The sequence below is a fragment of the Gallus gallus genome, chromosome 6, assembly GCF_016699485.2.
Source record: "Gallus gallus isolate bGalGal1 chromosome 6, bGalGal1.mat.broiler.GRCg7b, whole genome shotgun sequence".
Lineage (NCBI taxonomy): Eukaryota > Metazoa > Chordata > Aves > Galliformes > Phasianidae > Gallus > Gallus gallus.
The window spans coordinates 34,143,316-34,171,065 of NC_052537.1; the positions used below are offsets into that span (position 1 = coordinate 34,143,316).

At 40.3% G+C, this 27,750-nt stretch overlaps 2 protein-coding genes across 21 annotated transcripts in view; both read left to right on the top strand.

The window, feature by feature from the left end:
* The window catches only part of PTPRE (protein tyrosine phosphatase, receptor type E), an 82,143-nt gene extending 78,155 nt beyond the window's left edge, over positions 1–3,988 (top strand). For all 10 annotated transcript variants that reach the window (XM_046943133.1, XM_046943136.1, XM_046943134.1 and 7 more), the window contains one exon: positions 886–3,988. In XM_046943133.1, coding sequence (XP_046799089.1) covers positions 886–960 — 75 coding nt within the window. In that variant the 3' untranslated portion in view covers positions 961–3,988. The remainder of the gene's footprint in view (positions 1–885) is intronic.
* Positions 3,989–6,791: 2,803 nt separating this feature from the next.
* Positions 6,792–27,249, top strand: MKI67 (marker of proliferation Ki-67). Of its 11 annotated transcripts, none has more exons than XM_015289038.4 (16): positions 6,792–6,871; positions 7,809–7,922; positions 9,179–9,260; positions 9,342–9,457; positions 9,742–9,811; positions 10,682–10,760; positions 12,267–13,724; positions 14,026–14,264; positions 14,972–15,395; positions 17,163–17,278; positions 18,088–18,259; positions 18,400–18,528; positions 19,307–20,682; positions 21,802–21,877; positions 22,416–25,472; positions 26,597–27,249. In XM_015289038.4, the coding sequence occupies exons 2-16, from the start codon at positions 7,831–7,833 to the stop codon at positions 26,746–26,748; spliced, it is 7,638 nt and encodes a 2,545-aa protein (XP_015144524.2). In that variant the 5' UTR covers positions 6,792–6,871; positions 7,809–7,830; the 3' UTR covers positions 26,749–27,249. The 11 variants fall into 11 exon arrangements, with proteins under 11 accessions (XP_015144524.2, XP_040558590.1, XP_040558592.1 ...); XM_040702656.2 differs by having other exon boundaries at positions 10,697–10,760; XM_040702658.2 differs by having other exon boundaries at positions 10,700–10,760.
* Positions 27,250–27,750: the final 501 nt, after the last annotated feature.

Below are 27,750 nucleotides of genomic sequence, written 5' to 3' on the forward strand. Positions count from 1 at the left end.
GGCGGCAGGCTCACATCGCCAGTGGGGCAGCTACGGATGTAGATACATACTGACAGCGTTTACCAATGGAGCTCCATTTCAGGGAAAAAAAAAAAAAGAACTGGGAAGCTGTTTTCTTTATGTTCTCTCCATTTGAAGTTGCGTTGTCACACGGTTTCTGCTGTGAAGCTGTTAAAGCCCGGAGTTAAGCAGGCAGGCTCCCTGGGGTGCCCAGGAAGAGCCACCCGTGGCAGCGCGATGGGAACAGCCCGGTGCCATCAGCAGCTCAGCCCGAGTGAGGAGACAGGTTTAAGAAGTGATGTTCATTTGAAGAATTATCCCCTAGAAAGCTGAAATCATGTTAACTGACAGGCAAGAATCAGCCTGTTTGACAAAAGAGAGGTACCACTGCCTTTAATTTAAAAAAAAAAAAAAAAAAATCAGAATGGATTCATCCTCAGCTGCTTCTGCACATAAAGGGGAAGCTGACAGCTTTGAAGAGGATGCTGTGCTGCCGGGTCTGTGGTTCTGTGGGGTCAGGGTGTTCTCATTTGCCCGTTACAAAAAGTTGGGTATATGTGAGACGAGAGAAGCCTCCCGTGTCAGCACTGCTGTGGGTCAGTGCTTGCAGCTCGGCTGTGCCCGTGCTGAGGTCCTCTGCTCACCTGTCTGTGGTGACAGAGCTCCTCACAGCGACCGGAGGGAACGTAAGCAGAGCTGGACACAGCACAGACCCATGGAACTGTGGGGCAGTGAGCAGACATGGGGGGAGATGAGGTTGAACTGACAGGTGTTGCTGTGAGCCTCAAGTTAGAACACGCTGCCCTTACCACTCGGATTTGCGTAACAATGATTCATAACATGTGATGCAACCGGACTACATGTTGCTGTCTTCTTGTTTTTCAGGAGCAGTATGAATTCTGCTACAGAGTGGTACAAGACTTCATCGACATATTTTCCGATTATGCTAATTTTAAATGAAAAACTTCTGCCTTATTTTTTAATTTGTCTGTATAAATAGTTGTATATGATATTAATTTATTCCACGTCGTTTTGTTTGTTGACTTTTGACTGTAAATAGGACCTGTGTTTGCTCTAAAAGTTGCATTTGCTGTACAAAATTATTTCGGAAATATAAATATCTTCTAAAGCAAAGTCTAATGTTCATATAGAGTATATCACTATGAGATGGTAGAGAAATCTTTATTCTAAATAACAGTAAAATAATTCTTGAAGATTTATTTCTTTGATTATTTCTTTTTCCACTTACAGATAATTATCAGCAGTGCCATTGCCCTGCGATGGTTCATGCATCTTTACATTTACGTTTCATACTAAAATAGCGAGCTGTGGTACATCTGTTTAGAGGAAACATGTTTTGGCCATAAACCTTCCTTCACAGAAGCCAATAGCAAATGGAAAGAGATGTTTATTTGGGGCCGTGTTGTGATAACCTGCTGCTGCTTACTTGGAATTGATTTCATGGCCTCAGTGAAAGGCACAGGAACTGTTCCAGGTATCAGAATACGGCCCTTCGTGTGTAATAGTAATGTCTGAAAATACCATTGCTTTTAAAGGCTGTTTGTAAGAACCTCCCCGTGGATGGCAGCTCTGGTTTGAGTTCTACTGTCAATAGGATACAACCGTTAGAAATGCAGGTTGGAATTTCTGATTTAATTAATGTGACTTTCCAAGTTCATTTATTTTGTTCTTTCCTAAATATTATACCAGCTTGAATCAGTCTAGAAGTACAATAATGTCAGTTGGTCACTATTGGACAATATTTTGCATATCAGGAGAGTATATTTTGCATTTGTCTAAACCAATAGGCGTTACAGCCCTTGTTGGCCATGGATATAGAGCTTCACTGTATACGTGTGCATAATTTGCAGCTACTGTGAGAAAAGGCAGAGGACAGTAATGAAGATGAACTCTCTTCGATTCAACAAGAATCGAAGTTAAAGGACTGGGAAGCAACAAAAGAACAGCGTAGCATGAGCAACAGGAAGAAAACTCCTTTATGTTCTTACCTTCCCATATGTATTATCAGCAAAAGAGTGCTTTCTTTATCTAAAAGGGGGATTATAGGATTGTGTATATAGATGTATTTTTAATGAAAGTACTACTGATAATATAATTGGGGAAATATGTTTTAGAAGTGTTTATTATATCCCTGAACAGGATGTGCCTGGGGGTAAGGAAGTCCATAACTTGCAGGATGTTTGAATGTTGAACAAATGAGAAGTCTGTATTTTCCACTCTTTAGAACACGTGTAGGAATTAATGAGCACAAAATAGGTGAATATACACTTCGGTTACCTAACTAATATGCAATAGTCCTGTCTTGTCCAGTTGGCTGGGTTTTATCAATGCAAACATAAAAGCCTTACTTAATATTAAGCAGCTGAAATGGATCCTTTCACCACTCCTGTGAGCATTTCTCCCAGCTGCAAACAAGGAGCGTCACGCATTGCAGTGCTGCAAGGAGACGGGAGCACCTTCTGCCTCTCCTCACTTTCATACTGAGTGGAAAAGGTGTGGTTAAGAACTTGGAAGCACCCTGCTCTGAACACTGCCATTTCCTGCTTCTTGTCTTCCCACTGATGCAATTCTGTATTTATTTGCACAGTAAATCATGCAATTATGCACTTAAAGAGATTGTTTAAAGAGAAAGCATTTGCTGTGACGTGCTGTTAGGAGATGTACTCAGAACACAGAGTGTTGATGAGGAGAATGCAAAGTTTACATTACTACTGCATGCTGAAATTGTATCAGATTTCAAGTAGTCACTGAATAAATTTGGTCTGAGACAGTGGGGTTTTCAACATGGAGTCAGGTTAAATGATCATAGAATGGCCTGGGTTGAAAAGGACCACAATGCTCATCCAGTTCCAACCCCCTGCTATGTGCAGGGTCGCCAACCAGCAGACCAGGCTGCCCAGAGCCACATCCAGCCTGGCCTTGAGTGTCTCTAGGCATTCACTGATGATAGAACATAATGCCTGGAAGTGTTTGCTGCTCTCCAAAGAGGTGTCTCTTATGGTCCCGTTTGTCCCCAGGAGCGCCACAAACATTTAGGCTGTGGGTGACAAACGGGTGTCTGTTGGAGCAAGGAGCAGGACGGAGCTCAGCTGAGCCATCAGCTGTGCAGTGGGTACTCGGATTGTAGTTGCTAACTGTATTATCTGTGAGGAAACAGGAAGAAGAACCACAACAATAATATAGTTCAGAAGTCACAAATAGAGCTCTGTAGTGATTTTTATGTTTATTTTTTTAACCATTTGCAAAGCTTGCTTTCCAGTTCTTGTGATGAGGTAACGGAGAGGCTGCCTGTTGCAGCAGCCCTGGAGCTGGGGAGCTGTGGCTCAACATGGGTATACCTGAATTTTGTTTGAAATTTTCCTATGTTGCATGGAATGACTTTGAAACACCAAATAGTTGATTAGAAGCCGTACATTCTGATCTGTACGTGGTTTTGGTCACTGTGTGACTTGACTGACCGTTCTCATGTGTTAAGATAGGTTCCAGTTCACCTGAGCATTTAAGCATTTGCTTGACGACATCTCTTCCACAAGACACACCGTACCATTGGCTCTTTGTTCCTGGAGCAACCCCTTAAGTGCTTTGCTGAATTGGGCCTTAATGAAGAATGCTTACTGTAATTACCGGTGTTTTTTAGGGTATTTTTACGTATCAGGTTTTTAAACTTTTCAAACCAGCCTGACCACCTGTGTTCAACCTTTTGAGACGTTTTCGTTTCCCTGTACCATTTCTAGCGTAAAGCTATTGAAACCTTTCTGTATAACCAAAGTGTATTTAATTTGTCAGATCTTTATAATATATGTATGTATTATACAGTTTCAGCTATTATTATTTTCTTTTATTACATTTATAATTTGATCTTGCTGTGTTTTTAATGCTGGTGAATGTTGCTGAATTATTTGTATATGCAAATTGCAAGATCTAATACATTCTGATGCAAGAACAAAGCTTTGTTTTTATTCTCAAACTGCATTGCTCTCTTTAAATCTTTTAATTTTATTCCTGTATGTGTTTTCATTTAAATGAAGTATCCTAAAGGATTGAAAATCCATTATCTACATCAATAACTTCTCAGTACTTATCATCTGTCGTTATTTGGAAGCAGTGCTCTGATTCATGTCGTAACTGAAGCACTGCGCATACAAAGCGCACATAAACTCATGACAGCAATTAGAAGGCCAGCTCTTCCCAAGCTGTGTTAATAACTGGGAGCTGACGATGCAGAGCTCTGACGTGCCAAGTCCGGTTGCATCCTTCCTCTGTGAGTATTGAGGTAATGACTCAAAGCCTGACCCTGTTTCTCTTCAAGAGGGCTTCCAGTGGTACAAACACTCCTCTGCACTTCCTGGTTTGTTTTGTGTTTTCTTTCTGTTTCCTTGACCTCGTGCTTCTTCATGAGGGTTTTGCATCTCACAACCTGTGAGGCTGAAGGTGATGTTTTTAGAAACGGAACTTTTAGGAGGAACAAACTTTGGTTGTAAACTGCTCATGAAGTATTGATTTCAGTGGGCTGTTAAACAATACAGACTAAGGAGGATCAAAGACGTATTTGTTCTGTATAGGGCACATGTGTCAAGTGGAAGCTAAGCTTTCCTTAATACAGAAATTGTTCAGTGCCTCTGAGAATTTTTTGAGCAATTGAACTTCACTGTGACTGTTCTTCATCTTGCGTATTAAAGGATTATTTTGTAATTTAGATATTTTAATAAGAGCTTTATTCTAACGATTTTGATGCATTTTCTGTGCCACTTCACTCAGACTGTGAGAATTTCGACCAAATTATTAATTGGGCTCAGACTTGGCCAGGGAGGCTCTTTTCACAAATAAGCACTCCTTCCTCCCCTGTTTCCACTGCTCCATGATTATTCCCTTGTTTTCATGGATGTCACTCACACTTGTTCATAAACACCGAACAACAGATCTAGGATGCTGCTTCGTGCCAGCTGGGCAGACATGAGGCAAAACAAAACTGTAGCACTTCTGAGGAGCTCCGCGTGGAATTATTCAGCACATCCTTGCTTCGGGCAGTGAGCAGCAGAGGGCTGTGTCCCTCCTGCTCCTGGTCTCTACAAGAGAAGGTTATGTTCCTCTCTTCTTGCAAACTGCCTCCCCCGCTGTGAAGTCACACACCTTTTGCTTTCAAATGATTTTGTTTCAGAATTGTGTAGGAGTGTTTTCTAGTTTAGATTTCATGGTAAGTGGGAGGCTCGAGTATAAGCTGCTGTGGGGAAGCAGCAAGGTGGAGTGGCTCTGCTTCCTGGTGCGAGTCTGTCTATGGAGGTGGCTCTTCTGCTGATGGGTATCAATCTGTGAACACAGAACCCTGCCCTGTCCTTCATAGGCAGGTGTACAAATCAGGAACCCTGACACAAACAGCAGCTGTCTGTAATAAGAGCCATTTCAGAAAACGTATCCTGTTAATAAGCTTCTCCAGAATTCTCTGCTAAGAATTAAGAGTAAATAATTAGGTTCTGTGTGTGAATACACGCATTTGAAAATCTTAAGTGCAGTAGTGTCAGTATAATATACCATCATTTTATCTACTGCAAAGAGGTTTGTCTTAAAATAACTCACTTTATCACTAGGCCGTGTGCTACGCGGTGTGAATAGACTGAAGTGTTTCAGAGCACATGAGAAGGGTTCATAAATGGAGAACCGATCCACGATGACAGCTGCATCTCAATTGATGCCAATCACAGCTGCTTCAATGCTTTTTGAGAAGCTGGCAGTTTCTCAGCTTTCTTAGTGCTGGCAGGTGTAGAAGCCAGGCACCGTGACTGTCTTCCTTGTCTCTCTTCACCTCCCAGCTGTGTGTTCTGGATCTGCTGCCCAAGCTGCGGCCACCCTGAGGATGCTGTGCTGTACCCAAAGGTAAAATGGGCTGATCTCACTATAATACTAAAACTGCTGCCTGAGTTTAGTGCCTCATATACTGTATATATTCTATATAAGAGCCCCAATGCAGGAACAGCTTTAAGTGGAATTTCTGCTTTCTGAGGCTTTCGGCTGATTGACATGAATTGTACAGGTCTGTGTGAAATAAGCTCCATCCATTCAGGTGCTTCCAAACCACCTGTTCAGGATCAGGACCAAAGGGCCTCCCATGAGGACCTTCTTATGAGGAATTAAGATGCTGATTTCTCTTTCTTTTCATTTTGTTGTTGTCATTGTGCTCTTGGCTGCAGCCTTCAGACCCAGCCTGTTTTAATGATTAGGGCTCTCTTCTTATTGGATCTTCCACTGATGAGCCTAATCGTTAAAGAGGCTCACAGGTTTGTGCTGGTGCTTTTCTCTAATTTCCTTTTTTACTGGTTGAATTAAGTTAAAAACATCTAAGTAAGCAGCAAGGGCGTTCAAGGACCAATTTAGATGACCTCCTGTCAGGGAGTTGGATTTTGTCTGTAAAAGAACCTAACAGCAGAGACGGCTATATTATTTATTTTTATTTTTGATCTATTTTACTGATGCAAACTGCTTTTGGTGCTGCTCGGCCGCCCTGAGCTGCTCTGTGGTGCACAGCAGCGGCGCAGTTACGGAGGTGCCCGTTGTGCCGGAGGCGCTGAGGAACCGACCCGAGAGCGGGGCGGCTCTGAGGCGGGGAACGGCCGGGGGGGGGGGGCGGGGCCTCTGGTCAGGCCGTTTAAAATCAAACCGCTTCCGTGCTTCCTATTGGGTGCGCCGCGCAGCCACGTGACCACCCTTCTACCAATCGCGGGCAGCCGCGCGCCTTTTCGAAAGTCGTTTCAGAAGTTTGACCTCGTTTTTCTTTTCTCCTTCCGCCAGGCTGGCACCTGGTAAAGCTGAAAGAGTCCCACCGCCGCGGGGCGGCTGCCGCAACCGGCCGGCTTAGGTGAGTCTCGCCTGTCATGGAGGCTGCCGGCAGGTGAGGGCGGCGGGACGGAAAGCTGCTTCCAGAGTCCTCCGCGCCGCTCTCGTGCTCCGTTGGTGCGCGGCGCAGGGATACGCGCGGCGGTGCGAGGGCCCGACGCGGTGGCGCTGGCGCGCGCGGGAAGACAGTGAGCGGCTGTGGCTGTAGCGCCGCGCTCGGCTCGGCTCTGCGGCGCCGCTCCGTGCGGTTCTGTCGCTCCCGCGGGCAGGCGGCAGCTGGGCGAGGAGAGCCGCAGCGCCGCTTCTGCGAGGCGCAGGTAAGGGCCCTCGGGGCAGGTCTGCTCAAACGGTTCTTCTAAGCGTCTCCTAACGCGCGTTTCGGGCGGGCCGTGCTTAACGCCGTGCGTGTAACGGCTGCGCGTCCTGAGCAGGGAGGCGGGCGGCACCGCGCTGTGTGTCGCGGCTGTCAGCGGCTGGGAAAGCTGCGAGCTTCGAGCTGGGTCTGCGGCCCGGGGTGGCCCTCCCAGCCCGGACAGTGTGTGCTGCTGTGTGTTCGTACTGGAGAGAGAAAAAAACAGCCGGCTTGGAAGGACGCTGAGAGCAAGGTGCGTGTGCTCCAGGTGTTGCTTTTGCGTTACGTGCACACGCTCGTTATCACGTGTAGGTGTGCAGCCCTGTGGGTACGTTGTACGCCTCTTTGGAATCCTGCTAGGCACTGCTCCTATGGCTGGATGTGGCTCTGGGCAGCCTGGTCTGCTGGTTGGCGGTCCTGCACATAACAGGGGGTTGGAACCGGGCCATCATTGTGGTCCTTTTCAACCCAGGCCATTCTGTGAGTTACTTCAGTAAGGGCGTACTTCAGAACATCTCTTGAACAGCCCTACAAATAATGGCATTGATTTACTTTCCTAACTACGTAAAGCACTGCACAGATGAGTTACCTTGACATTCTCCCACAGGTGAGGTTCCTTTTGTTTGAAGATGCCGCTCTTTGGGAAAATTATTATCATTAAACGGAATGGGACTGACGGCATTTATTTTCCACTCACTGCCAGCTCGTGTTTATTTGGAAGGTGAGCATGATTTGAGTACTGGCATGCATCAGAGTAGCACTAACAGCATTTGTCCTGCTGATGGAACCTCCTTGATGCTTATTATCCAAAATCAACGTTTATGTATTTGTGGGTGATGTTTGAGGGAGGGACGGAGCTATGGGGCTGGGGCTGCATTCACTGTTACTGCTCTGTGCCCTTTCCTCACTACAGCTGCTTTTTTTCTAAGCTTCTGGCCAACGGGAAATGAGGCAAACCAGTCTGTCAAATCTGAGATTGAAAGTAGTACACACTTGATAAGCAAGCGGTACAATTCTTATCTCTAGAATTGAAGTGCATGCCTTGCAGCTAACCACGTCCATTGTGCCAGCACTAATAGAGTTTTTGGTTGGTTCTCTGAGACCTCAGCTACAGAATACAGGAGCTGATCTAGAACTGATGAATAAAATGTTTTTATTTCTTTGGAACTCTTTTGTCAGCACTTTGGTGACTGGTTGATACCTTAAGTAATTACTCAGACCCAAATCGGATTCCTTGGTGAAAGTGTATGGCAAAATGTCCAGTGTCAATTAAGATGAATGACTTCAACACTATTTACAGACATACTGATAAGACAAGGGGAATGGTTTTAAACTGAGACAGGGGAGGTTTAGGTTGGATATGAGGAGGAAGTTTTTCCCCCAGAGGGTGGTGACGCACTGAACAGGTTGCCCAAGGAGGCTGTGGATGCCCCATCCCTGCAGGCATTCAAGGCCAGGCTGGATGTGGCTCTGGGCAGCCTGGGCTGCTGGTTGGCGACCCTGCACATAGCAGGGGGTTGGAACTGATGGTCGCTGTGGTCCTTTTCAACCCAGGCCATTCTATGATTCTATGATTTTGATGGTAATCTCTGGCTTCACACTTGTGCCAGTTAGGTAGCACTTGGCTTGTGCTTAGCCATGCCACGTTCAGACCCTTCTTTTTTGATCTGCGTACTGTGAGCACTTGGACAGATTTTGGAAATGGCATGTTTTGCTATTAAGATGATTTAGACAACTTTAGATTGATTGTTTTTCTCTCTGCTTCATGTCTTTTTCTATCCTTTTTAGTTCAGTGTTGTTTTTCGCACTACTTTGCATCACCAAAGTCAGCACTAAATACAGAATTTACCTGTTCTCTATGCAGAATGTCTAGCACAAGTGGTGTGCTGTTTGGATTATTAGCTGAAATTTGGGACATCCCTAATTCCACAGCAATCCCATTTTTCTGTTGGTTTTTTTTTTCCTTTTAACCCGTAGGAGAACAGAATGTGATATTCGCATCCACTTGCCTCAGGTCTCAAAAGAACACTGTAAAATTGAAGTAAATGAGAACAAGGAGGTGAGTTACACACATGCTAATGACATTTTCATTGTGTTGTTGCATCTCACTGCGATTCTGACATGTTTGCTTTATTTTTAGGCAATATTGACAAATTTAAGTACAGTAAATCCCACACAGCTGAATGGTGATTATTTCCAACAACCTGTACCTCTGAAACATGGGGATGTGCTAACTATTATCGATCGTTCTTTCAGGTGAGTGTCAAGAACCTGCTGTGAATGCCTTGGTCCCAGAGGGTGCGCTGCAGTGCAGCAGTACCAAGAGCTCTATGACACAGGCTCTGGCTGATGGGGCATCAGGTTGTGGATGCCCCATCCCTGGAGGCATTCAAGGCCAGGCTGGATGTGGCTCTGGGCAGCCTGGGCTGCTGGTTGGCGACCCTGCACATAGCAGGAGGGTTGGAACTGGATTATTGTCATGGGCCTTTTCGACCCAGGCCATTCTGTGATTCTATTTTACTTTTAAAAACTTTCTCTAGATTTGAATATCCTCTCCAATCAACTCCAAAGAAGAGAAGATCTAGATCTCCAAAAGATGAAACACTGCAGGTAATTTGTGGCAGTAGGCTGCTTATTGCAAGCGCGTCGGTGTCAGTATTGTTGTGGTACTCTGTGTCCTCATTTTGTTGAGGGGCTTTGTGTTTACTTTTTGGAAATTAGGAATCATTTTTCGATTGTTTGCAGCCTTTCTGTTTGGGAATGCAAATGAACTCCTTTAGAGAAACACTTTCTAAAATACATATAATTTATTAATTTGAGAGTTGCCAGTTTCTGGTAATACTTAACGATCTGTGATGTGTTAGTGATGCAGGTAAGCTATTAAAAATTTATCCTTAGCATTTTTGAGGAGCTCCTGGGGTGCAGGAAATGTGGAGTGTGATGATCAGTATCCTTGTATGTTAAATGGGGAAGTTTGCCATAGAGCATGTGTGCTTTTTTTCAGAAATCATGTGTTGTTCTGTGTGCTATTATACTACTGTAGTGTTGGAGTTTGTAAGTGTCAAAATAAGTCTATTTTTGAACAATTTATTTTCATTTGTTTCCTTTTTTTTTAACTGTTTTTATCCCTTTGAGGAGATACTGTTGCTCAGTGAATACTGTGGCTATTGAAAGACCTTTCTCTCTTATAATTCTCTTACTTAAATAAGATTATTTCATGACATCTGGTAAGGAAGTGAGCTTAGAATGTGCTGTATATATTCATCTACAGGTGTGTTCAGAGCTGATAATGATAAGACAGCACTTGAACTCTCACTGTATAAATTATCAGCGCAATACTCAGTGATTTCAATGGAATGCTTTTAAAGCTGTTTAGTAAACAGTGCTTACACGTTTATAAATTCAGTGGTTTTTTTGATGTGTAGTAGAAAGGTAAAGTAAGTATTTGTTGCTCTGCTGTAATATTGTACAAATTTACAGGTTCTTCATGTTCAGCAGGTGGCAGAAGTGGAGCTGTTATGCAAACAAACTTCAGGATCTAAAAGTCTTTGTTCTTCAGGTTTGTACCTGTATTAGAGGCGGGTGGTTATATTACTCTTCTCACAGAGAGTGGTGATGCACTGAACAGGTTGCCCAAGGAGGTTGTGGATGCCCCATCCTTGGAGGCATTCAAGGCCAGGCTGGATGTGGCTCTGGGCAGCCTGGTCTGCTGGTTGGTGACCCTGCACACAGCAGAGGGGTTGAAACTAGAGGGTCATCGTGGTCCTTTTCAACCCAGGCCATGCTATGTTTCTTCCAACCTAATTTTACTCTATGAGCATCAGCAGGAAAAACAACTCTGAAAAAAATATATATATATATTCTTAAAGACTTTTCAGTCTGAGTACAGTACACTCTTCTATGCCCGTGCTCTGTTTCGTTGTACTTTGTGATTTAACAAAGCAAAGTCCCATCAAGAGAAATAATATAGTTACATCTTGACAAACAGGCAGGGCAGTTAAACTGGAACTAGCAGAGTATGTTTGTATTGCTTTAAGTGATTTCTGCAGATTCGGTTTATAAAGACTATGCCATTTTTGAAGCTGTAATGCAAAATGACAATTGAAACAGATGTGTGCAACTTTATTGATTACTACATTTTACTTTCCAGTGACAAAGTCCCAAAGTTGCTTTTGTGATCACAACACAAAGTCACTCACAAAGTCCTTTTTGTGATTAAAATATGTTAACAGATTGCTTTTGAGCCAATACTGTTGCAAAGGAATGTCAGGTATTCTTTCTTAAAAATAATTTGTGAAAGGTATAATTCTAGAGAGACAGAGTTAGCTTTGCTGATTGAAATCTTATTCACAGTGCCTATTTCATGCAGATGTAGTACAAAGAAACTTTATTCTAGAGGTGCTAATTTGGAGTAGTGATAGCCCTCAAACAGGTTAAATTCCAGAACCTTCCATCTTCACTGTGATCAGTAAAGATACTTCCATGAGAAGATAGAAGGTTTCATAGAATCTAGAATGTCCCTAGTTCAAAGGAATCCACTGTGGAATCCTGCTACTTCAAGCTTCCAGCATGCACGCAAGTTGCTTGCTATGTCTCATCTGAGAACTTCTAGCTCTCCTTTATTATCTTGCTTTACCCCAGAGGAGCATTGGTGTAGCTAAAGTGATACAGCACTTTTGTGAACACAAGATAAAATAGTTAGTGAATAGTGGTAAGCCAATCAAAATGATGTTTTTATTCTGCACTCAGAGATTTATCGTGTGGTAGCCATGAAAGTTGTACGTATGAACTACTGAAGAGAAGAGAAAATATATATTGCCTTATCTGTATATGGAATGAAGTCCAGATTACAGCTGAAAATTTGTTAAACATTTAAATGCCGATTTTTATTATCAGAGAATTGCTATTGTTAACAGAGCTTTATTTACAGTACTATATCCTGGACTCTGGTTGATATTCTTGGTGGAGGAAAGGAGGGGATTACAATAATCTGTATTTAAGGAACTTGTAGTTGTATTTCTGCAACTTCTATGTAACTCACTGTTGTGCTTTGCTTAAACTGTAGATAATGCAGAGGGCAAAGAACAAAACACGGATGAAAATAAACAAAGCAAGGAGGAAAACTTTTCCAAAGCCGTGCCAGCTAAGCCTCAAACACTCAAGTCTTGCAAAATACAAGAACCTGCTAAAAAGGAAAATGAGATGTCTCCTTTTAGTAAACTCTATGAAAAGCTGAAACGTGAGGTTAAAGGGAGAAAACTTCTACAAGAAGGAAATTTACTTCAGAAAACTGGAAAAGAAGATGGGAAGGGTGTTCTGCTAGAACAGAATGCTCCAGTTCCTTCAAGTTGTGTTTATGAACTGGGAAACACAACTAAAGGAAAAGGAATAAGCATAAATGAAAATACTGAAGAACGTAAAATTAATCAAGATGTAGTCAGTTCAGAGTTGAGTCAGAGCTCAACTGTAGGAAGTGCTACCAGGAAGAGTCTTACCAAAGCTCCTCAAACTTCTGTTTCAAAGGAGATGACAGAAGATAATGGTAAGGGAAGTCATTTGCAAGATCATAAGGAATTAAAACCGAGAGGTCCTGAAGTTACACCCAAGGCCCATAAGGAGAATGATGGAAATGCAGCATGTTCACTGAAGCCTTGCTTGATTTATGTGGATAAAATCAACAGCTCTGCAGTAACAGTTGATAAACTAACACAACCAGCTAATGTGACAAATGTTTCAGAAGGTGATAAAAATGTTCTGTCTACACCAAGGCCCAGAAGGAAGAGTCTTCGGTCTGGTTTCATGTCACCTGCCAAAGAAGTGCGTGGTACAGATCCTGTAAGTACTGGGACTCCAGCAACTCGAGGAGATGTGTTGTTGGAACATGAGTCTCTGTCAGCAATTTCAGCTGATAATCAAGGGGAAGACGGAGCGTGCAGAAATGGTAGCTTCCAACAACTGCCTTTGGCAGAAAATAAGTGCTTAAAACAGAGACGAAATAGTAAACAACTTACGCCAGGAAAATCAGAGAAAGAAGAAGCACTGACAGAAATCTGTAATCAGACAAACATTAACTTGAAAAAGAGAGATTCTGGGTCTCCTGCAGCATCTAAGAGTCCCAGAAGAAAAAGCAGGCAAAGTAAAGAGTTAACAAGCAAAAGCATCCATTCAGAAACATCAACTGCAGAAGAGTTCACATCAGAGCTTGCATCTCCTGCTAGTCAGAAATCTGGCTCAGGAAGAAAAAGGGGAAGGACAAGGACCTCTGGACAGTTAACTGAAAAAGCATTGGAGACAAATGCAGTTCAAGAACACAACGATGAGACTACAGACAGAAAAGACAGTGAAGGTAAACAAGAGCTGGCCACCGAGGGATGTCAAAAGAAACTGGATTTGGAAGATGCCCGTATTCTAAGACCTCATAGATTATCATCCAAAAGGTCTTCCGGAAGTGCTACTGTACTGAAAGACAATGAGAGCCCTTCAGAAATAAATACTTCTGGCCTGTCAACTGAAGAGCAACCAGGTAAATAGGTTTAATTGCATGCCTTGTTAGAACTGATATAGAGAAATTCTCCTAGTCTTAGTGAGAATTTCTTTGCTTAAGTAAAATATAGTTGCTGACATGTCAGTTCTAAGATGTTTATTGCATAGTTGTAGTTGACCTTAAAATTACACAGTAAGTTATTCAACTTTTGTATCTAAATTAGTTGCCATCTGATAAGTTTCCAAATCCAGAATGTGCAAATGAACACTGTTTTCTATGTTGTTTAAAAGGGTGACTTCCTTGATTCTTGGTTATTTTCAGTTATTGCTATTTATTATAGATAAGACCAAAAGGATATCTCAGAAGAGGACAAGTGGTGATTTGTTACCTCAGCCTTTAGGAAAAAGAAAAAGAGTGTCTTTTGGTGGTCATCTGAGTCCAGAACTCTTTGATAAAAGCTTGCCTCCCAATTCACCCCTTAAAAGAGGTGCCATTCCTGCAAGACTGAGCTTGCCATTTGGAAACTCGCCACGTGCTGTCCTGAAAAAGGGGCAGGGACTGAAGCACTTTGCAATGCAGGTAAACATCAAATGCTAAAGCTAATAGAGTTGCTAAACTAATTAATGTGGATGGAATTCAGAAAGTCAAAGACTTCTAAAAGTAAATTCAAAATGAGGAATACGTCTTGTTTAGATATATGTTAGGAAGTGGATATAGTAATTGCAGTTTAAGATGGCACTGGAAAATAGCAATTTTTAAGCAGTAAACTTCCTCCTTTAGAGGAAGGGGTGCAGTCTACCTTTGTCTGCCTGTCTTTATCCTCTAGGTGTGTGCTTTTTACCTCCTGTGCTTTTGCCTGTTCTCATACATATGTAGGAGTGCATTTCTGTGTGCTTGTGATTACTGACCCTAGTTTGCCATAAATAACTGAAAATTGCCACAGTCCAGACCAGAAGTTTGGCAGAATGTGCAAACTACTGTCACGTGGCTCGGCCAGAAGTTGGAAAAGGTTTTGCTGCTGTTTTAAACTGGTGAAAAATTGTAGTGTGCTTTGAGTAAACCTGTTTGGAATTGAATAATGAAGTTGGTTAATTTATTCAGTTGAATGGGACTTTTGAAACTTAAAAATTGTTACGTGTTTTCTTTTTAGAGAGTAACGTCTAAGGATTTTCAGATGATCTCATGATATTTTGTAGGACTGTATTTACTCTTCAGATATGTAGAGGAGCATTTGTAGTTGAGCTTTGTGCAGTAACTTGTCTTTCACTTCTATTATTTTCTACCAGGAACTTAGTGTACATTTGCAGAAAGAAAAAATGTCACCAAAAAGTGTGTTGGCTCAGAAGTCCCCACCTTCCTCATCCCTTGCTTCTGGAAAAACAACACCAACGTTTACTTTAAGCTCTCCACCACCTTACACAAAAGGACGTTTCTCTGTTTCTCAAGTAACAACTCCATCCCCCATTGTAGAAGAGCAGAATGCAGGTATGAAAGATATGAATATGGAGGAAAAAAATGCTGACCAAGTAAGAACACCTAAATCTGCTCATGTTAATGGAGATGAGAAAACCTTTGTGACGACTACACCTAACAAATTAACCAGAAGATCACAACATGCGTTGAAGAAGACTCCAATGAAGAGGAGAAGTGGGGCTGTGGCAGTACTCGATGCGAAAAGAAGAAGTGGTGCTTCTAGTGCCAATTTACTAGGTTTGTTTCGGCAGTTAATTTTTAATATGAATTTAAATACTGTAAAAAGTAGTGGCAAGATTGAAGTAGACTTGTTCTTAGTTCATTACACCCATAACAGCAATGATTGTCGTGTATTCTGATTTTGGATTTTTTGAAACATCTGAAAAGTGCAAAATTCTGCATTCTCTTACATAAAAAAAAAAAAACACAACAAAAACTAAAGCAGTAATGCTTTAGGACATAAATCTTAATGCTCCAATGTTTATATATGGTAGAGTTAAGGTTTTGTTTGATAGGTTAATTGTAACGAGCCTTCAAGTCCTTCAAATTTGAATGTTGGTTGAAACAGTTTTGGTGCCACTAGAAAAACTGAGACTCAATCTTGAAAATGTAATGTTTATGAAGATACTTTAAGACAGGATGTCGTTTTAATTTAAGGAAATAGGTGCAGATGACTCCATAAGGGTGAAATTTAAAGTTTCTCACTTTATTCACTTATTCATTTGATAGTTTTTTTATCATTCTCTACTATGTTCATTTTTATTTTTAGAGTTTGAGCTACATACTACATATAGTATCCCAGTGATTGTTGCACTATATAGAGAGAGAAATTCACAAGCCTTCCTCATTAAGGCAGCTGAAAGCTGTATCAATTTTTTAGCAAAATGGGAGGTTTTTTAGTTGTTTTGTCTATTTCACTCACTTATCAGCAAGAGTTCTTCACAAACATTTGACACTTATTCACTCCATCTCTAATACGTAAGTGGTTTTTAGTACTTATGCATCAGTTTCTTTTGTAAAATGAAAATAACACCATTATCTTCAATTATTTTTTTTTTTATTTTTGGATGTCTAATTTGGGAACACTTTATCTTCCCAGTTCTTTTTTTTTAGATAGTCCCTTACATGGTTGGCTTTCTTTTTTATATTCTGTGCATCTAGTAATGACAGCTATTGATTTTTGTTTTGCCAACTTTCCCTAACTCGCACAGTAACTCTGGCAATAAAATAATATCTTCAGAATAGCTTCAGAACTGGCATTCCCATTTTTTATCTTTACTTATAAAAAGAATCATTTATTTTATACGTCTTCTCCTTGCCATTTCTGGAGTAAATGAGGCAGGTGTTCTGTCAGCTGACAGCTTTATTACACAGCTGTGATTAATTTCCTGATTACTGTGTACAGAATGATAGCTGCACCATGGCAGTTTTTAGAGGCAGGTGATGAAGATGGTATAAGAAAGGTTACAGAAATTCTACATATACCTAAATGCTCTAAGCAGTATAAATACATAATTTCATGACATTTCATGTTCCTCGGATAGGTGATGAAAGAAAAAGTCAGTACGTTTCTCTTAAAAATCATTTCTCTGACTTTAAACCTCACATTCTGCCAAAGAAAAGTTCAGCTATAATAATGAGCAGGGCTGAGAAGTTGATGGCAAATTTCTATTGGGGAAAGTATTTCCTTGACGAAAAGTGTGAAGACAGAATTGGGTCAGCCTTCAGTTTCAGGTTCTGTAGTGTATGACATTGTGTAAGTCTTTTTGTTCTTTGGTCCTGGAAACAAAACTATACTGGATGCTTGTTAAACTTCAGCTTGAAATAGCGTCTTCATTTGAAAGTGTTCTCACGCAGCACTAGAGTATATGTGCCATCAGATGATACAACTACTAGTTTCTGATGTTTGACTGCAGCAAATCCTTTAGAATCATACAGAAATAGTTATGAACTCCTATTTGCACAGCTGAGAATTTAGGTTATTATTCCTGTTTTATTTTCTAGTTGCAAAAACTTGGGCAGAAGTGGTTAAATTAGGTGTTGCAAGACCACAGGCAAAGGCTGTCAAAAAATGTGTTCAAAAAGGAAGACCAGCAAGGAAAATTGCACGGACACCAAAGGTATATTCTTATACTACTATTTAAAGGGTTTGGGGTTTGCTGGACTACAAATGGCTTGTAGGTGTTTTGCTGCAGAAGCTGGAACCTTGTGAGTTTTTTAGAAAGATGTTAAATGGTATTGGTGTCTTTTTCATGATGTGTAAGAATATTGTGACCTTAAGAAGAAGTCAAGAATCATGTCTAGTTATTCTTTCTGGTGAACTCCATTAGGTTTTGCAGTAGTTAAGGACTAGGTAAGTGTCTGGATACTGTGCTGTCTTGAGCATGTGAAATAAGTAACCAGTTTCATTAACTGAAAGTGAACTTAGTGTAATTAAAGTATCTTAGAGTATATCTAAGTAACCAAATGCATTGGATAGATGGATTAAGTATTTGTCCGTTACCTACAGTCAAACTGTACTGCCATTTGAATGAGTGTCTATTTTAGTTTAAATGCTTCTTGTTGATGATTGGACTTGATGATCTTGAATAGATGACCTAGATAGTTGATTCTGTGAAGTTGAAAAGGAGTAAGACTGAAACACTCTTGGGATAATCTCTGAGCATTCCTTAAAGCTAAGAGTACTTGTCACGCGGCTCATTGAGCACAGTCCCTCAAATTTTAAATGAAGATACAAGCTATATATTTCATAAAGAGCCAACCCTTTAAATTAGCTGCAATTTAACAGCTTCTGTATGCTGAGCAGTATGTATTAACTAAACAAGACCAATAAATGTGTGGCAGTTTTGAACAATCCTCATTAGATTTTAAATGTAAAGAATCTTTATTTACTAGTGTTTTTGATTGGTTTTTTTTTTTCTTGCTGTAGACACCAGAAAGAAAAACAAAAGGTCATTTTAGTACAGGTCATGCGGAGTCTCCTGCTACAATTGTTGTAGGTAGAGCTTACTCCACCACAGTTCAAACAGCTGGGAAGGTCCCTAAAGTGGTAAAAAATCCGATCTTGAAGCAGAACATGCGTATGGATGAAGACTTCACAGGTAAGTTGTGAAATCTTAAAATCTGTTTCTGGTTCTGTCAGCTGTGTGGGTTTTTTTGTTACTTGTTTGATTTGGTTTGATATGTGTTTTGTTTTCAAAGCATAAGTTTTTTGTTGTTTCTTCTTAATGTTTTTTTGTAGGACTGACTGAGATGTTTCAAACACCAGACAATAAGGGTGGAAAAACATTAGCTGTGACCACTGCTCATAATTTTACACCAACATTCACTGCAATGGAGATGTCTGATCTGCATACTCCTGAAGAATCTGGTATGTTGTTTGGAAAGGAAGACTTATGTGTACATGTAAGGTAATAGTGTCTACAATTATTTGGGACAGTGAACAGTCTTGAGCTCAACAGACTTGATGTAGAGAGAAAATATCTTGTAACCATTTTTTAATATATGTAATGTATTATAAAACATTTTGTGGCTTCGGTAAATTTTTTTGCTTTAATTTTTTTTAGTATTTGAATTTCCTGTGACAGTTCTATATGATGTAGTATAGTTTCAGGCAAATCTTTTGTTGAAGCATGGCAGTTCTTTAGTTGGTAATTTGTGGACTTAACTTTGTCCAGTGGCAACATCTTACAGCAGGAACCTAGGTATATTTTGTAATTGCACACCAGTCATTGTGTCCCTGTATAACTTAGAATTCTTCACAGTCCTGATCAGTTCTGTTTTCTTAAGAATTTAGTAAAGATGAGCATCTAGCAAAGGAAAAAATAATTAAAAATGAGTAAATCTGATATTTATAGTAGAGGCACTAATAAAACAATTTTTTATATCAGATTGAAAAACCTTGGTTTCCTTTCTAATTTATACTCATTGTTTTAGATTTATGCTTTGCCTTATAGGAGCTGATTATCTTAATGCTAATTACCAAATTGATTGTTGAAGCACATGGTTGGATTTTAGCTTATTAGAATGCTTGGGCTGAGCCTGTTTTCTGCTTAGTTATACAGCAGTTAGCGTGCCTAGATTTACTGTTTTTTTTGTTGACTGGTTCTTGTTTCTTCCAAATTGTATAAACCTACTGTTTATTTTAGGAGAGATGATGGTGTCACCATTAAATGCTTCAGATGCTTCAGAACAGAAACAGGATTTTCAAGACATCTCTTACTTTCTGAGGGAGAGAGAGCCTCTAAAGTCTGTGTTTGATGCAATATCCACAGAAACTCCTGATAAGAGAAAAAGTGTACTGAAAGAAGATACTGACATGGATAGTGTGTCAGTAAATCCAGAGAAACAAGTGTCTCAAGTGAGGTCACCAAATAAAAGGAAAACTCCAAGTCAGAAGTTGGAGTCAGTTGAAGTTGTATCAAACATGAAGCAGCCTTTAAAGACCCCAGAGCAGAAGTTAGCACCAGCAGACACCTTGGTGGGCGTCAAGCAGCTCATGAAGACACCAAAACAGAAGTTAGAGCTGGAAGAGTCCTTGTCAGGCATCAAGCAGCTCATGAAGACACCAAAACAGAAGTCAGAACCAGTAGACGTCCTGTCGGCCATCAAGCAGCTCTTGAAGACCCCAAAGCAGAAATTGGAACCAGCAGAGGTCCTGTCAGGTATCAAGCAGCTCATGAAGACACCAAAGCAGAAGTTAGAGCCAGTGGAGTCCTTATCAGGCATCAAGCAGCTTTTGAGGACCCCAAAGCAAAAGTCAGAACCAGCAGAGGTCCTGTCAGGCATCAAACAGCTTTTGAGAACCCCAAAGCAAAAGTCAGAACCAGCAGAGGTCCTGTCAGGCATCAAACAGCTTTTGAGGACCCCAAAGCGAAAGTCAGAACCAGCAGAGGTTCTATCGGGCATCAAACAGCTCATGAAGACCCCGAGGGAGAAATTGGAGCCTGTAGAGTCCTTGTCGGGCATCAAGCAGCTTTTGAGGACGCCAAAGCAGAAGTTGGAAACAGCAGAGGCCCTGTCAGGAATCAAGCAGCTCATGAAGACCCCAGAGCAGAAGTTAGAGCCTGTGGAGCCCTTGTCGGGCATCAAGCAGCTTATGAAGACCCCAGAAGAAAAGCTGAAGCCAGCAGAGATCCTATTGGGCCCACAGCAAAAGTCAAAACCCATTACAGATGAAAATGCATCTGAAAAATTGCTGGAGACTCCAATACAAAAAAAAAAAGTATTAAAAGATGTGACAGGAGTTAATTTAATTAAGAAAACTCCAACATTGAAATCCCAACCAGTAGAAGACATGATTGGAATCAGCCGTATTTTCAAGACACCAAAGGAAAAAGTTAAACCCATTGAAGATGTTTTTGGTATTAGTAGATTAATGAAGACTCCCAGAGAGAAATCTCACCCAGTTGATGATTTTGTGGGTCTGAGTAGGCTGATGGCAGAACCCAGACAGAAAAATTCTGAGTTTGAAATGGACTTCGTTGGAGTGAAGGAAATATTTGATACACCAGAGAAAACTAAGGTAAAGCTTTTTATTTATTTGTTTATTTATTTTGGAAGGAACTTATTTAGACTTGAAGTCAGTGACTGAAGTGAACCCTTAGGCCATCTAATACTACCTCATGTTTTATTGCGTCACATTCTGATTAAAAGATCTCATGCATGCAACCTCTAGATGAAAAATTCCATGGTGATTTGGGAAGAGTAAAGATTGCAACCCGTGTTTTCCTTGGAAGCTTCTTGCAGGTGAATGCCCCCCTTCGACAAGATGTAGCTTGGTAGAAATCTGAAGGAACAATTTCTTTTTTTTTATATAGCTCCCTTAAATTACTTACATAGTATAGTCAAATTCTTACTATGCCTTCCTTTTCATAAGTATATATGCTGCTTTGTTTGTACAGCTTCTTCGTAGCCCCTAGATTAAATATTAATGTTCTATTTCATGTTTAAAGAAAAGATTATTGAGCTTTTGCCACAAAACTGTGTTACCTCTTGGTCAGTTGATAGCTCATTGTTCCCATAAGTCTTTCATCCATTGCTTGCTGAATGGACACCTATTTTATAGAGAGAGAACTATAATGCTATACATTTGCTTGTATTAGTATGTGTTTTGTTTCTAGGAGCTCTCTGTCCATGCGGTTACTGAGGTAAAGCTGAGTTACCATTCTGATTTTACAATTCACAGCTTCATTGCTCTTGTTGTTTGTGTATTTTACTAGCATTGAATTTTGTGTAAGCTTCTGAATCCACAGATAAAACACTGAGTATCACTGGGCTGAGTGCTGTCTGTGATGAACTGCAATAAAACACTACAAAGCATCAAATGACTCAGCTTCAATATCCCTTCTTTTGGGATTTTATTTTGACACTTTTCAGCCAATTTAGTGAATGCATTTTTAAAAAAAAACTGTACAGTGTTGTCTTTCACTTTAAAAACTGCTACACTAGCTCAGATGACAAATATTAAGTCCAGTTTGTGTGCTGGTATTGTATGTGGATGCAGTTATTAAACTAAGTTAACTTTGTTTTATGAGAAGAATACTCAACAAAACCCTTTTTTTCCCCAACCATTTTAGTTTTAATTGGCTAGTTTCACTATTTCCAATCCTGTCAGATGTGAATCTATTGTTTATTCTCCTAGATCAAGTCAGTAAGTGTTATGGATCCTAAGCAAGAAGATACTCTACCTCCTTCTACTCATTGCAGTCATGAATACGGTAAGTATAAATACTTCTATTTTAAAAATAGCTGTAATGAATATACTTGCTTTTAGGAAGTTTTAACTTGTGCTTTAAAAACTCCAAATTAGATAGTATACAAAGAGCAAGTAGCTCATGAAATTTGTACTGTACTTCCTAGTGCAGAATTTCACTAGAGCTGAAATTCTATTGGTGGAGTGGTAATGGTGTAGTACTGTTCTGATGTAGTAATGGTATCATCTCCAAACATGCTAGTGTATAAAAAACACTAATGAAAAGGTCTCCATTTAAAATCACCTTTCTTAGCAAAGACTTTCAGTAACTCATCTGAAAGCTATGAATGCTATCAGTATCAAATAAAACAATTTTGTGCAGCAAGCTGGCCAGAATCTGTTAAAGTTACCACTGCACTCTCCTATTTTTTTAATTAAGAATACTAAATGTACAGGACCACTCTGCTAGTAAAACTCACAAATACTTTTACCAGCCATAGTAATGAGTAACTTTTGTTTGTGCTCTTTTTTATGTAAAAACTTTGTATGGGGTGAAAAAACAGTTTTAGAAGACAAAGGGAATACTTCACAAGGTGAAGATTCTCAACAGAGGAAGTCAACTAGTGAAGACCAGTCTACCCAGAGACCAACCAGAAGCAGATTGAGGAAGACTGTACATCCTGCTTCAATAAAGCAGACTGAAAAGGATTTAAATTTAAAAGACTTGCAAGGTCTGGAGAAAAAGAGCTTCCAAGAAGAGATGGGAGAGGTCAGAACTTCGACTTCAGTAGCTAAAAATCTAGGAAGAGGAAGGAGAACAAATGCTCGAGTGGTAGAAGAAAACATTTCAAAACATAATGACGAGAAAAAAGTTGAAACTGTTTCAACTTTGGAAATGCATGTTGCTACTCAAAGACCAAGAAGAGGTAAAAGGAAAGAAGCACAGGAGTTAAAACTTCCAGATGAGAACCTTGAGTCTTGTGGCAAAGATTCTTCAGTGTTACAAAAAGAACCTGCAACTATGAAACAGGCTTTGCAGGATTTTATCATCAATGACATATTAATAAAAGAAGACGTTCAAAACATGAAGGCAGAAAGTATACCTAGTAACAGTCAAAATGAAAATTGTCAACTGCAAACAGATCTTAAAAACTCTGAAAATACATGTAACGAAGCTAGTGCAGGAGACAGTGAAGAAATGCTTCTACTGCCTATGAAGAGGGCTAGAGAAGTGAGAAAAGTAGAAAACACAGAAGAACCGATTGCACCTAAAAGAGGAAGGAGAGCTAAGAATGACCAATTTAAGCAAGCTTCAGAGGAGCTTCATGCAACAACAAGGAGGCTTCGTAAACAACCATCTGCAAAGATGATACAAGAGGATGAGCAGATTTTTGAGGCTGTTTCAGCAAAAGAATCTGAAAACAGGAGCAAAGTTGAAATGAAGATAACACAAAAAAGAGTTAAGTCTTCGAGAAATGCTACGAAACACTCGACAGAAGTAAAATCGAACAGTTACGGGATGGCACCTGAAAATACACAGAACGTTCAGAAAATCAAGGAAATTTCGGATGAAATTGTTACTGAAACACAATCACCCACCAATAATGAGAGGGAAGCATCTCTGAGAGATGAAGCTGAAAATACTCAGGCAAATGCAAGAGAAGCATCTCGGAGATTAAAATCACAGTCACCTTCTGGAGAAACAAACAAAATGCCAACTACTGTTCTGGTCTTGGAATCAAACAGCACAGTGCAAGGAACAAACAGAACTAGGAGCAGGAGAGGCAAGAAGGACTCTTCAGAGCAAAAGACTGATGAATCTGCTAAAGATGTAAACAGCTCAGAGCTAGTAACACTCAAATTTAAATCAGAAATAGAAATGGAGGAATCTGCTCCCAAAAAGCCTTCAGGTTGTGTTGATGAAAGGAAGATAGACAAATCTGCCACACCAGTTACTGCTGTAAACAGTGACAGTGGTGTTCATAGCCATCAAAAGCAGACAGAAAATGAACAGGTTCTGAAATCAAAGCAAACTGAAATTCTGCAAGAGAATCAAACACAAAACAATGGAGCGATGTGTAGAAGAGGTAGAATTAGAAAAGTTAATTTTGAACTTGAACAAACCAGTTCCAAAGCACTTGGGCAAAAAAGGAGTTCATTTGGGGATGAGGAAGGAATGACTTCCAAACTTGGTCAACAAGAGACTTCAGAAAATCCTTCTTCTCAAGTAAGGAGGAGCAGAAGAAAGCAAGTTAATTCCATTCCACAAGCAGCTGTTTCTACCTTTACAAAACAGCGGATCTTAATTGAAGATCATAGTAAAGATGAGAGTTGTGTGAAAGACCATGATCCACCTTCGGAAGCTACTCCCTCTTCAACAGAAGGCAATCCACTGAGACGGGGAAAAAGACGAGAGGTTGCTGTAGCATCACAAGCGACGAGTTCTCTTTCTACCAGAAAAAAATGTGGGTTGCAAGAAGGTGACGATAAAAAGACGACTGTGAAAGAAGATCAAAATCCAGCTTTGGGAAATGAAACTTTGCAGGCAGAGACAAATGCATCAGCAAGGGACAAAAGAAAAAAGATCGATCTAGCAGCAGAGGCAAAAAGTTCATCTTCTCTCCAGAGGAAGTGTGGCTTGTCACAAAACAGTGATAAAGAGGCGAATACTAATGAGGAACAAAATATGCCTTTGGAACCAGTGTCCCTCACAAAAGTGAACCCATTAGGAAGGGGCAGGAGGAAAGAAGCTCTGGTGTCACACACAACTAATTCAATTTCTCTTAGAGGAAAACGTGACTTGCCAGCAAACAGTGTTAAAGAAGAGGCTCCTAAAGAGGATAATGTTCCATTAGAAACTGTTGCTTCATCTCTGAAAGAAAATCAGCTGAGAAGAGGCAGGAGGAATCAAATGACCTTCTTGTCAGAAGCCACAAGTTCTGCTCAGGGAACACACAGCTTATCAAAGGAAAGTGGTAGAAGGAATAATCATAGGGAAGCTAAAAACCTGATTTCTGAACAATCTGCTTCCCAAGAAAAAATGAATTATTCGAAAGGCTACTCAAGGAAAAAAAATAGCACTTCACAGCCTGATAGCTCTAGGTCTCTTCAGGGTTTGCCAGAAGATGGTAAGGATGAATCTCCAGAGGAACAGCAGAGTATGCTTCTGGAAATAACTCCGTCTTCAGAAGAAAATCCATTGAGATTGGGCAGAAAAAAAGCAGTTTGTTTCAAATCTGAGGATACTAGATCCAGTTTTCTCAGGGAAAAACATGTCTTCTGCAACAACAGAGGTCAAAAGGGAAATCTTAATGAGGATGAAGGTACATTCCTGGAAAATAATTCATCCCAGGAAAACCGTAGGCAGCTGAGAAACAAGAGGGAAAAGGTAGAATTCAAATCAGAGGCAGCTACTTCTACTTCTCTCCAAGATAAGGGCAACTTGCCAGAAAATGATAACAGTTCAGAAACTCAAAATAAGTGTTTGGCATCCACTGGTTCTGAAAAAAATAAGCAGTCTACAAAGGAGGTTAGCCCTGCTCAACAGCCAGCTTCCACTTCTCGCAGAAGGAAATGTCAATTGCCAGCAGATGTCTTAGCACCCAAAAAGTTAAAATCAGGTGAGGCAACAATTTACTTTCTATTTTCTATGTGTGGGTAAGTTAGGTATAGATAGAACAATGTGTGCAAAGATCTAATCTTACTGTAGCCTGCCACAGGCTAATGTAGATAAAGAGTAGTTCAGCAAGAAGACTTAGTAAAGTGCAGCTATGTTACCCTATTCAAACAAGATGCTTTTCCTAAGTGGAATGAATTGATTTTTATGGTACATGACGCTTGTATTCCTCCTCTGGGATATTCAAATGCCCTTGTACATGTTCTCTCTCAATCTGCAACTTACCATTTAGAGTAATACAGCAATTAACTGACCTGCAGGAGTAGGTGGTAGTGACATAACAGGAGCATTGCATCTTTAGGACCCATCGTTCATGCTTGTTTTCCCCTAAATACCATCTGAGTTCCTGCTCCTACATCTGTAGGTTCTGGGTAGCCTTTATGTAACATGCTTATCAATTTAGCAATCTTTTTCTCTTGGTTTATAAATTGTTGTTTCACTTTAGATATTTGCTACTTTCCACTTCCTGACTCTGTTGTATGTACTTCAAACAATGAGAGATCTGTTCTGGCGCTTTTCTACCTGCCTGGATAATTTCCTTCCTGGGGAGGCTGTCTTTTCCCATGTGGGTTTAATGATGGTTTCCTTGTGTGTTGCTTGGCTTGATGCTCATCTCTTAGAGCAGCTTTGTTGTTCTCTGCTCTCTAGATTTTTACATAGGAAGCCAGTCTTTTGTTTATAGTTAAAAGCCTGACTTAGCTGTAGGTGTACCATACAAGTCTTCCTATATATTCATTTTTGCTGGATTTTTCTCCAGCATTGGATATATTTTAGTTTTACATATCGGTGGAAGGAATTTTAGCTGAAATGGTAGCTAATTGGTTTTGGTGCTCTCATTAATGCTAACCTACTTTCTGAAATAGCTGTAAGTCCCCGGGGATCTATCTTAAAGGATATCGGATGTGCAGAAGTGTGGGTTTTGTAGCTGGTTTGTTGAATTCTTGGATGTAATCTTTGGAATGTGGTCACTGGGGACATCCTGAAAAACAGCGTGACTGAAGACTGACTTTGTATGAAATGTTTCATTTGTAATATAAATTTACAATTGATATTTCTGTCTACAAATAGATAATGATGAAAATAGATCACCCAAAAGAGGAAGAAGAAACAAAGCCAAAGAAGAACTTGATGGAGGAGGCATAAAAACAACTCGGAATCCTGGAGAAACAGACAGGAGAACAAGATCAAGCACAAGAACAAGTGCAAGAACCAGAAAATAGCCTTCACAGTTTCGGAAGCAATTTTTAAAGGAATTCAGTAATTGAACAAGTTTTTAACATGAATTGATTTGCACTCAGATTTTAACTTCAGGTTTTGTAAAGCAATCATGATGTTACGAAAGTACTTCTCTTGATGTGTTTACAGATACAGCATAGATACCTGTTCTTCGTAGATCTGTCTGTGTAGCAGTTCTTAAACCATGGGGTGCTTGTGCAGAATGGCAAATATAAAAATAAGTCCTTATTAACAGTATTTATCCCCTTCTTCTGTTGATCAGTACAGCAATCAGGAAGCCATGCTACTTTACTGCCCATTTAATTGTAAGCTATTTTCTGCGTAGTTTCGGGTGCTTAAGTCTTATTTTTTCATTAAAGTTCTGTAAATATTCTTTAAAAAAGAACTATAGATTTATTAGCAAAACTGCTATGTTGAAATGTTTTTTAAAAGAAGTTCATTTTTCTGAGAAGATTTGTAATTCATTAAATTTGTAAACAAATTGAGTCTTCTGTGTTTTGTATTCTTAGAAGTGTGCATTTACTTCTGTTACCATTATTACATGCAGAAAGAAATTCAGCTTCAGCATCTAACTGCATTTTTAAGAGCAGAGTTGAGAACCTACATCTTCATGTAGTTTTTGAGGAGTTACAGGCATTTCTATGGACAAATGGAATGGGAAGGGCAAATGGATTTTGTGTTCTGACATTTGTTAGCACTTTGAGGATGAAAACGACCCTTTGGGTGAGTTGTTTGTGAGATCTGTTGCCTATTGCATTTATCACTGTAGGACTGAGATGTGTTTCCTGCAGTTTCAGTTCTAGCCTCCCAGATGTGAGGAACCTCTCAGAAAATGTGTCGCTGGGCCTTTGGTGTAGCATCTGTGATCACCCAGAATTGCAGCTCATGCAGCTTGGTGTCGTCCCAGTAACAACTGAAGCATTAGATCTGGGCTACTGATCTCAGAGTTGTTCGGATCCATACCAATTTTACTGCATCTGCATTGG